This window comes from Leucopleurus acutus (genome assembly GCF_964270905.1).
Source record: "Leucopleurus acutus genome assembly, chromosome: 1".
Lineage (NCBI taxonomy): Eukaryota > Metazoa > Chordata > Mammalia > Artiodactyla > Delphinidae > Leucopleurus > Leucopleurus acutus.
The window spans coordinates 11,334,946-11,345,771 of record NC_139142.1 but is presented as its reverse complement, the minus strand read 5'-3'; the positions used below and the strand labels follow the sequence as shown (position 1 = coordinate 11,345,771).

Genomic DNA, 10,826 nt, shown 5'->3' with positions numbered 1-10,826 from the left:
ATGGAGTCAGTGCTACTTTTGAATGTCTTTCACAAACCCACGGTGAGTACCACCCCGTGTGGGACACTGGGCCAAGGGAAACAAAGACAAGGCAGGCAGCCTGTGCCCTCGGAGGAGCTTAGATAACCTCCCAGCCCCCAGGCGTGGTGTAAGGGCATGCCTACAAGTGCTGGAAAAGCCCCAAGGAAAACGCAAATGCCAGCGGACAGAGGAGAGGGGACTTTTGTGTGTGGGAGAGAAGGAAGCTGAGGAAGACAGGGCACTTTCAGATACACCTTGAGGATGGGTCAGATGGAGGGAAAGGCACTCCAGGGCACAAGGCACAGCAAGGAGCAAAGGCACAGGAGGCTGAAAAGTCCAGGCGGTCGGGGGAGCAGGGAGAACAAAGTGGCAGGTGGCGGTGTGGGAGAGGGGAGGCTGGAAGACACAGATGGGGAGCGGACCCCACCAGGAGGGGCCAGGGGCACAGACTACAAAGTCGGGGACCTGAAATTAATACTCGGATTCAGTCATAAATCTTTATTTTTCAGACTTGTCCATCATTGACAAATAAAATACAAAAGCAATCAAAAATTATACTGTTTTCTAAAAATAGTTTTCCATTTGGGGTTTATGTCCCTCTCCCATAAAATCACTGTAAAGACTTAAGAGGTTCTGTCTTCAAATTCCTCGAAGACTGTTTCACTGGCTGCAGAAGCCCCAGTGAACGTGTCGCTCCGTAAAAGGCGTGGGCAAAAAACCCTCTTAAAAAGCAAATGCACCTTTCTCAGTGCAGAGATTCAGCCTCCCACATCTGTGGGTTTTTCAGAGGATACACAGGACCTGTAGGAGCTGGGGAAGTAGGTAACGGTGAGCAAGCCATCCTGGGGGAGGCCTGGAGTGCGGCCCGCGTGGCCTGATCACATCCCCGGGAGGGCCTGCAGCCGCAGGGGGAGCCTCCCTCTGGCCCCAGCTCTTCTGTCTCTGATCAGCACACATTCTAAGGGACGTGTTCACATTCAGAAAAGCGTCGACAGCATTTCAGTAGTAACCAAGGCATACCTTGTTCATGGACAATTTTATTCTGTAAGAAACGGGAAGAAGAAGTTGTTGAACCCGAAGTTGGTCAACTCTGAAGAAATGAAGATGAACAGAACCCACCATGGAACATGTATGACAGACCCACCCAACCCAGCAACCCTGGGGATGCATCTATTTTGAATTCGTCCACAGTGAGAGGTAGAAGCCGGCAGAAGCCGGGAGAAGCAAAGTGCCCAGGTGCAGAAGAGGACAGCAGTGCTACATGTGCCCTTCTGCTTTCAGAAGGACACCGACCCTTTAAATGCCAGGTGCAGGGTTACCTGTCAATCGGATAAGGGTTTTCACAAAGGTTGACCAACACGTACAAATGTCTCAAAGCATACTCGTACTAGAGGAAAACAAACCAAAAAGCACGATCAAACATCATCATTTTATAACACGATCAGCTCCTAACGTGGGAATATGTAAAGCAACTAGACCAGTGTTTCCTGAGAATTCCCTGGCAGTCCAGTGGTTAGGACTCCGCACTTTCACTGCTGAGGGCCCAGATTCGATCCCTGGTTGGGGAGCTAAGATCCCACAAGCCGCCTGGTGCAGTCAAAAAAAAGAAAAAAAAATTACACCAAAGGTTCTTAACCTTTACTGAGTCAGGGATCCCCTCCCACCTTTAGATTATCTGGTGAGACTTATGGACCATCTCGTAAGAAAAATGCAAGAGTCATGTACCAAAATGTTCATTGCAGCTCTATTTACAATAGCCAGGAGATGGAAACAACCTAAGTGTCCATCATCAGATGAATGGATAAAGAAGATGTGGCACATATATACAATGGAATATTACTCAGCCATAAAAAGCAATGAAATAGAGCTATTTGTAATGAGGTGGATGGACCTAGAGTCTGTCATACAGAGTGAAGTAAGTCAGAAAGAGAAAGACAAATACCGTATGCTAACACATATATATGGAATTTAAGAAAAAAAAATGTCATGAAGAACCTAGGGGTAAGACAGGAATAAAGACACAGACCTACTAGAGAATGGACTTGAGGATGTAGGGAGGGGGAAGGGGAAGCTGTGACAAAGTGAGAGAGAGGCATGGACATATATACACTACCAAACGTAAGGTAGATAGCTAGTGGGAAGCAGCCGCACAGCACAGGGAGATCAGCTCGGTGCTTTGTGACCGCCTGGAGGGGTGGGATAGGGAGGGTGGGAGGGAGGGAGACGCAAGAGGGAAGAGATATGGGAACGTATGTATAACTGATTCACTTTGTTATAAAGCAGAAACTAACACACCATTGTAAAGCATTTATACTCCAATAAAGATGTAAAAAAAAAAAAAAAATGCACATGTGCCCAGGATTGGCAGCACCCTCAAGCCCAGGTAAGGACTCCTGGACGAGAACCCCCGGCCCTGCTCCCCTCTGTTAGCTCGGACCTCCCCCTGGCAGCCTGGCTTTTAGTCTGGGACACAGCAGTGAGGGAGACAGATGGTAAGTGATTGCCAAACAGATGGCAACTAAGATGGAAATAACTGGGGGTGTTTACCTTCTGTGATTCCAGCAGGCAAAAAATGTAACACCAGAGGTTAAGTATTTGTTAAATAAATGGGAATTTTAAAAAGTCATTAAATAAAGAGAATGCTTTGGTAAATAAATGAAAAATAAAATTAAGAGCCTCTTAATAATGGAGAGCTATCTCCCAAGTGCCCAGCGCTCCATCCTCAGAAGTATCTGAGGATGACCACGGTCTGCACGTCACAGCCCAGAGAGGACTTTCTGCAACAATGAAAATGTTCTATAACGTTCTCAGTAGCCACGGGAAATGTAGCTACTGCAGCTAAGGAACTGACTTTTACGTTTGGTTTCATTTTAATCCATTTATTTCTTTATTTTACATTAATTTTTTTCTATTGGAGTAGAGTTGCTTTATAATGTTGTGCTAGTTTCTGCTGTACAGCAAAGTGAGTCAGTTACACATACACATATATCCATTCTTTTTCAGATTCTTTTCCCATATAGGTCATTACAGAGTATTGAGTAGCGTTCCCTGTGCTATTTAGTAGGTTCTTTTAGTTACCTATTCCATATATTGTAGCGTGTATATGTCAGTCCCTAATCAATTTAAATTCAAGTTTAAGGAGCCACGTGAGGCTAGTGACTACTGTTATCGAAGAGCATGGGTCTAAAGCAGGACTTGGCAAACTTTCCTGTCAAGGGCGAGACGATAAATATTTGAGGCTTTGTAGGCTGCGTGAACTACTCAACTCTGCTGCAGGGTGAAAGCTATGTGACTGAGTGTGGCTGTGTTTTGATAAAACTTTATTTATAAAAACAGGCTGTGGGGGGGAAAACCCAACAGGCTGTGGGCAGGAACGGGCCTGCGGGCCACAGTTTGCTAACCCCTCCCCTATAAGGAGCCAAGCATCATGTAAGTACTGGCCAGAAAGGAGGCTTTTTAGGTACCTTCCAACCCTGACATTCGACAATCTGCAGAAACTAGGTCCTTTCTTCTCCTCCATGGGCCAGGGCCTGCTTCAACAACAAATCTGGGGAAGAGGTCGGAACAGACCCAGAAGGGAGAAAACCTGCGTGGCTGGTGTGAGGGGCAGGGCGGAGGGGTGGGGTTTGGCAGGGACGGCACAGTGTGAAGGGAAGGAAGTCCCCTTCAAAGGCCAATGGAAATAGCAGTTGAGTGGTCTATGACTGGGAAGCTCTCCCAGCCACTGGGACAGTTCAGAGCGTCTGGGGCCAAGATTTAGGGTCAGTGATTTTGGATGACCTTTCTCCTCTCGCATCCCCACCAAAGGCCCCTGAATGAGCCTGTTGCTTCTTCTACAAGATGGAACCTTCTACAAGGCAACGCACCTGATGTGATTCCCAGTGGACAGCACTAACTCAGGTTTGGGGTTGAAGATGCAGAGGAAGGCCAAGCTAGTTGGCCCACGGAAGGCAGGATGCAGAGGCCGGCAGCCCCAGGGTCCAGACTTACCGTGGGGTTGTGCCAGTTGAAGCAGTGCGTGCGGAAGTGCGACACGGCTGCCTGGTAGCAGTCGTGCGCCGTGAGCGGGGCTCTCTGGGACAGGAGCCTGTCTACCTCGGCATCGGACCCTGAGATCAAGGCGACAATCTTCCGCACTGACTTCTCAATGACATTTCTGACCTGTGAAGAAACACATCTTTTCCAAATGTATCTTACTTAACGTAGTCTCTCCTGGAACCCTGGACCAGTTAGATGCTTCTTTCATAGAGCCTCCACCCCAGTATGTTGAAAGAGATGCCAACAGATGCTTTCCGCGGCCAAAGGTGCACACGCGAGGCTTCCGTTACAGCTAGAACCCTTCAGGAATACCTTGCCTTTTAGGGATCTTCGGGCATGATGGAAGCATTTAAATCTGAATACCCGAAGAGCAGGTATGGCCCAGGCTAAGGAAGTGGGGGGTGCGGGAGGGCGCCTAGAAATTGTGCCCCAAAGCAGACTGTTGTCCCATAAGCGGTGCTATGTGTTCACAGGCACCTTTGTCCGTTCTGGAAACCATCAGATGCTTAGACAGAAGGATGCAAAGGGTGGACATCATTTTCTTCCCAGATAATGAAAACCAGCACCATTAAGGAGAAAGCTGCTTCCATGTCAACCAAAACTTTCAATCGAGTCCCCTGACCCTCCCGCTCCCCAGCCAGGGTTTGTTCCATTCATGCCCGAATGCTCCCTGCCCACGGTGTGCCAGACCAGCGGGTCTCAACATGTGGTCCAGGACCACGGGGGTCCCCCAGGCTTCTTGGGGGCTCCATAATGTCCTCCCTTTCCCAACTATGTATCTGTGTAAGGTTACATTTTCTTTATATATTTCAACCAGAACAAAAGAGCCCAACAGTGAGTGCAGACCCAGGTACGATGACCCAGCTGTCTTCCATAACGCCAGGCAGAAAACAGATCTGCAGAAGTGTAGTGATGCCACTCTTCTCACCCAAATTGTTTTTATTTTAGAAAATAATTCTTTTTCATAAAAAATATATTAACACAAAATGGGTTTATTGTTATTTCTAAGTGAGTTACTATTTTAAAAATCTCAGTGTTCATTTCTAACGCAGTAAATATTGATATAACCCACACCAACAAAAGCTCTTTGGGATCAATAATTTTAAGAGCGTAAAGAGGTCTGAGAGCAAAGAAATATGAGAACTGCTGTATTACACTGTGGTACCAACAACTACAACAAAAACCCCATCCTGGTTAATGTGCCACGTGTAGGATTGCTAGCTGTCAGGATTATGAGATATACGACTTTAAGACAGATCACACAGATTTTTTTTTTTCTTCCCTAGAAAATTCAGGCTGTATCCCAGCACATCAATCCCTGTGCTGTGCTGATGAGGGCATAGAGTCTACACAGCTGGCTTTGTTGAGTGGACAGTCTTCGCCCAGCATCTCCTGAGTACACGCCTGGTGGTTCTAGCCACACAGCTAGAATTTGAAAAGAAATTTGGCCAGTTGCAAACAAACTGATGAGCTGCTGAAAACAAACCCAGTCATCGTAAAAGATTGCTCAAGCATTTTAGGAAGAATTTGGGGCCGTGACTATGATTTCCTAAGGCAGCAGAAATTTTTTGTGGACTGGATTTTTGTTTTTAAATATGATTAGCTACTAACTCACCAAGCAGCAAAATAAAAATGTCTTGTAAGCAACGAGGTGTAAAAGAGGAAACACCCATATGCCGTGGCTTCTTGGCAGGAGACAGGCTCCCTCTCTTTGCTTCCTGCTTCCAAAGAGGTCAAGGCCAGTTTACTGATGAAGAATGAAGCTGGCCACTGCCCTGCTCACTCATGTCCATTTTACAGCGAGTACAAAGCCTGGTTTCCTTTCCCATGTACCCCCAGTGTGGCAGGAGGAGGGTGACCCCAGAGCTCTGTCACTTGGCTCCCCCCAACACGGATTTATGGTCGGGAGGCAGAGACAGGACTCGCACACGCTGCCCGGCAAGGCTGGGAGCCGGAGCTTCGCCACCACTTACCTCCAGCTGCCTGTCGATCTTCTTGACAAGACGCCTGGACTCGTGCAGATCATTGGTGCTCATCAGTTTCCTTTTCATGATGGTGAGGGGCACCTCGGGGCTTGGAGTGAGGTCAAGGTGTTTGACTGGGGGCAGGGAGATGGGAGAACTAGCTTTGTGTTTCAGACCCTGAAACTGCATCAACTTCATGGCAGAGATGGACTGGGGAGGGAGGGGGAGAGGGAGCGGGCGAGGGGGTGGGGGGAGAGAGAGAGAGAGAAAGAGAGAGTCAGTTTGAGTGGGGGGGCAGATGTGCCAAACGTCCCTTGGGTCCTGGAGTCCACAGCTCCCTGCACGTGGTTTCAGGACCACTGAAGGGTCATGATCGCAGCCTGAAAGCACGCGCTTGGTCTTCAGCAGCGGGCGAGGCAATGCATTTGACCACCTGAAATCCACCGATGATGAACTTCGAAGCTGCCTGGCATCCTCTGCAGCAGAACTGCTACCCAGTTCCGCCACGCTCATACCAGAGTCGTTTCAGCCAGGGGTGACCCTGGGTTGTGCTCACCCCTCCACGCTCACCCGCCTGCCCCTAGTGACCAGCAGAAGGAAGGTGCAGAGCATCTGTCCAGGTCAGAGCTGAGGTCTGGGTCCACTGAGATGGGCAGAGCTGAAGCCACCGAGGGGCGGGGCCAACTTGGCATCAGGGCCTAACAAATGGGCCCGACTGCCTGGCTGTGTTTGCCTGCAGGGGTCACTGCAGACTGGATCCCGATTCAGAGGGAAAGAAATGCTACAAGCAGTCATGTTCCTAAACCAAGCTGCGCTAATCTAAAACCAGTTCTAAAACAAAAAATAAAACATACGCACACGTATACAGAAACATAATGCTTAGAAAAGATCCTTCATACCTCCTCTACCAAGAGCAGACGTGGCTAATGCGGAGGAAATTGTAAAGAGAACAGAAAGCTCAGGGCAGAAGAGCTGTGGCTGGTACCCTCCCTCCCTCCAGTCCCCCCACAAGGCTGGGGCAGCGCCCCCTTTGACCCTGCCCCCTCTGAATTACCTTTCCCTGGCCTTCTCGCTGCTCTACCTCCCCACTACCCCCCCTCAGAAGCCTGGCCAAGCCCACGGCATCCTGAGTGCACTTCTCGTGGCCTGTGACTGCCCTGTTGGCTCCCGGGCCCTCCAATCGACACTCTGCCCGAGAAGTGCTGAAGGGAACAGCTGGACTGACTGCTCACAAGGTCTTCTAGAAGGCCAATGCTCACATCAAAGGAACAGAACTCAGCTGGCGAGCTCTCAGCTGGTGGCAGGCCACCTGAGGGGTGATGTCTGGTCGTACAGACTCCTGGAAGCCCTGCACACATCCCGAGGGCTAGCCCCAGGGGTGGCACCTAAGGCCCAAGCCTTCAGCAGCCACCTGCTATGACCTGTGTCCGGACAGCCCTGATGGACTGACCTATCTTACCACCTAGGTCCCTTCTGAACATAGCTGGGGGGGTGGGGGGTAGGGGGGTAAAAGTCTCGAATTTATAGCCGAAGGGTCAAGATAACATCCTGCAACTGCAGGAAGGCTGGACCCCGGAGGACTCAGGGTGCGGGGTTCTACGGGGCAAAGCCACAGAACTCACAGGAGAAGCTTTCGACTCAGTAAACTCTCACTGTGTGCTTGGTGCACGTGACGGACCCCCTTCTTTTTGCTCCTTATCACCTTGTGCACTAGGGCTTTGACCAAGGAGGAAACACAGAGGTTTCAGAGAGGTCAGGTAGGTTGCCCAAAGTCTCACAACTTTGTGAGTTTGAACCTAAGTCTGATTCCAAAGCACAGGCGGGATCTCCAGGATGGAGCGGCCATGAGAGGCAGAGCCAGCCCTGCCTCAGCCGTTCCTCGCCCGGATGGATCCCGTTTCTCTTCACCGGGAGAGAAACGTCCCCGGTGAGTCAGCCTGAGACTTGAGGCGTCATCAGAAGTGCGAGGCTCCCCTCCTCACCTTGTTTCCATACTGCATGACGTGGCTGGTGTTGGTGTGGGACTTCACCAGCTGGTACTGCTTGTGCAGGGTCTCCTTGGTCAGATCCTCCTGCGAAAATGAAAACAGTCGAGTCCTTTGACGATCACAGCTGACAGCTAAGCCTCAGCTAAGCAGCCGGCCCCCAGATGTCTCACCACGTCCGAGTCTTCCATCCAGTTGACACTATACCAGTCCCCCAGGAACGTGGACCTCGCCTCATCGTAGTAACATGCATAGGACGACTCCCTGGGGTTGGCAGCAGTAGTTGCATAAACTACGAGGAATTAAAGACACATTTCAGTCGTGTTTTATTCTCGGCTGTCTGCGGATTCCACTTGAGGCTTGAGTTCCTCCTCCTTTCCTAGTGCAATCAAAGCAGGTCACCTATGATCAGCTCAGGGAGGGCAGGGAGACCTCCTTGTATCCAGCCCTGTTCACTGAGTTTCAGTAACTCATCTAAAACTAAATGTGGAAAAAGAGAAGCCAGCTGATAGACACTGTTAGATAGTGCTAACAGACGTGAGTAGCTCTGGAATCTTGAAGGACATGGACCTCATTTCATTTCCACAGAAAGTGAACATTCATTAAAGAAACACTTAGATGGACTGAACATATGAAATCCCTACCATTTACTACCTAGCTACCATGGGCTCAGAACTATGCTGGACAGATGTCATCGCTTAAAATGTAACTCTCCTAACAGACACTATCTTTATCCCCATTTTACAGATGAGTAAATCTGAGGGTCCAAGAGGGTAAGTCACCTGCCCAAGATCAGAGAGCCAGCAAGCAACACATCTCAAAGGACAGAGGCTGGTCCAAAGACTGTGATCTTGGTCTTAAGTAGCCCTACTAGAACCCGGCAGAGCACTACAGAGTTCACATCAAGAGCTTCCATCCCTTCATCCCCTGACCACTAATCCTCCAGGAGAAGAAGCAGCTCAGAGCTGCCCACAGGTATCCCCCTACTTCCAAGCACTAGGCTGGCCTAGGCCTGGCTTATGTAAGACACTTTGTTCTTCCCATGGGCAGATTCAGAGAATGTCCAATTGCACCATGCAGCAAGGTGCTCACCCAGCCCGGCTCAGGGGCCAGTGTTCCCACCACCTACCATCGATGTTGGGGGGCAGGTGGCTCATCATGGACCCAGACTCGCAGGCTTCAATGTAGAACACCATCTGGGAGGTGAATGAGACAGGTGAACTCACCCCGCCCAGGCACAGGCCTCTCGCAAATGCTACTTTACTTTGCCCACTCTCTTGACGTGTTTCTTTTTTTTCTTTTTTTTGGAAGGATGAAATAGATTTTTTTTTTTTAACAGCTTTATTGGGGTGACGTGTTTCTTAAGAGTCTTTCACTTTTGCTTTTGGGAGACATCTCTGCTGTAAGAAGCAGAGGCTACAGAAGCTATTGTCATACAAACCAGAAGGACCCAAATTTATGCATGACTAATAGAATAAAATGATCTATTAGCTGAAATAATGCAGAAAAATATGGAGCCATAGGTGATGCTAAGGAAAACTGATCTGCCATCCAACGCCGGGAGCAGTTTCCAAGAGCAAAACACGTTACTAACACATACACACCTAAGCTACACAGGTTCCACACAGGTTGCAAAAGGGGCCAGAGAGGGCTTCCCTGGTGGCGCAGTGGTTGGGAGTCTGCCTGCCGATGCAGGGGACATGGGTTCGTGCCCCGGTCCGGGAAGATCCCACATGCGGTGGAGCGGCCGGGCCCATGAGCCATGGCCGCTGAGCCTGCGCGTCCGGAGCCTGTGCTCCGCAACGGGAGAGGCCACAGCAGTGAGAGGCCCGCGTACCACAAAAAAAAAAAAAAAGGGGGGGGCAGAGAGGGCCAAAGGGAAAATAAGAAGGTGGTATTTTCCTCCCCAGCTGCCCCAGATTGGCGACAGCCCTAGAAACAGCAGTCCTCAAAGTGTGGTCCCTAGTCCAGGAGCATCAATACCTGGAAACTCAGAAAGGCAAACCCGCAGGCCTCTCCCCAGAACAACTGAGCCAAATTCTGGGGCTGGGGCCCACACTGTACTTTAACAAGGTCGCCGGTGATTCTGATATAACAGCTGAAGCTGTAGAATCACAAGAAGTTAATCCTGGGAGACCAGAGGTCAAGACTGATTGACAGGACACCCTTTCCAAAAAAACACGGTCCATCCAGAGCTAGGAGGCCTGTCGAAGAGCCATGGGCTTTGCTCCCACTGCATCCCTCACATTCCTCCCCCAAGGCCACCCCAAGCACTGACATCACCTTTTGGTACTTCTTGTGTTTGTGCATGTAATGGATGGTCTCATTCAGGTCCTTGACGTGAAGCTGAAAGGTAAGAATATGGACCAGACCAAACACATCAAGAGAAACAAACACATCAGACCAAACACATCAAGAGAAACCATTTGCTGGATAACCCACTAATCAAGTCTTAATGATGCTTTATAAATTCTTATTTAGAAATCCTGAGAGATTTCTAAATAATCGTGGTGAACAGCATTATCCCAGAACATCATGGAGGGCTTTAATCACATAATAAAAAGGGGAAGCAGATGTGCTTCCTCACCACTTTGTCCGGAGCATTCAGGGACTGTGTTCTATGACTGCGTCTAGTGCACTGCACCCAAGTTCAGGGACAGCGACTCATGCTGTGATGTCAGGAGACACGCAGGGAAAACCTGCCGGAAGAGATGCCTCTGGATAGATTGCAAGCTGCGAAATGTGACCTCACCCTCAGCGGCCACATACGAACCTACGCTGTAGGATGTTAGAGACACACATCACAGGTGGCCTGCCA

At 49.6% G+C, this 10,826-nt stretch overlaps 1 protein-coding gene across 1 annotated transcript in view; it reads right to left on the bottom strand.

Moving 5' to 3' along the window:
* Positions 1-386: 386 nt before the first annotated feature.
* The window catches only part of LGMN (legumain), a 35,065-nt gene continuing 24,625 nt past the window's right edge, over positions 387-10,826 (bottom strand). Inside the window, exons 7-14 of the mRNA XM_082842386.1 lie at positions 10,292-10,354; positions 9,138-9,204; positions 8,182-8,300; positions 8,006-8,095; positions 6,033-6,233; positions 4,012-4,182; positions 1,341-1,408; positions 387-1,063 (exon numbers count right to left, since the gene is read on the bottom strand). Of these exons, the coding sequence (XP_082698512.1) occupies positions 1,021-1,063; positions 1,341-1,408; positions 4,012-4,182; positions 6,033-6,233; positions 8,006-8,095; positions 8,182-8,300; positions 9,138-9,204; positions 10,292-10,354 (822 nt within the window). The 3' untranslated portion in view covers positions 387-1,020. The remainder of the gene's footprint in view (positions 1,064-1,340; positions 1,409-4,011; positions 4,183-6,032; positions 6,234-8,005; positions 8,096-8,181; positions 8,301-9,137; positions 9,205-10,291; positions 10,355-10,826) is intronic.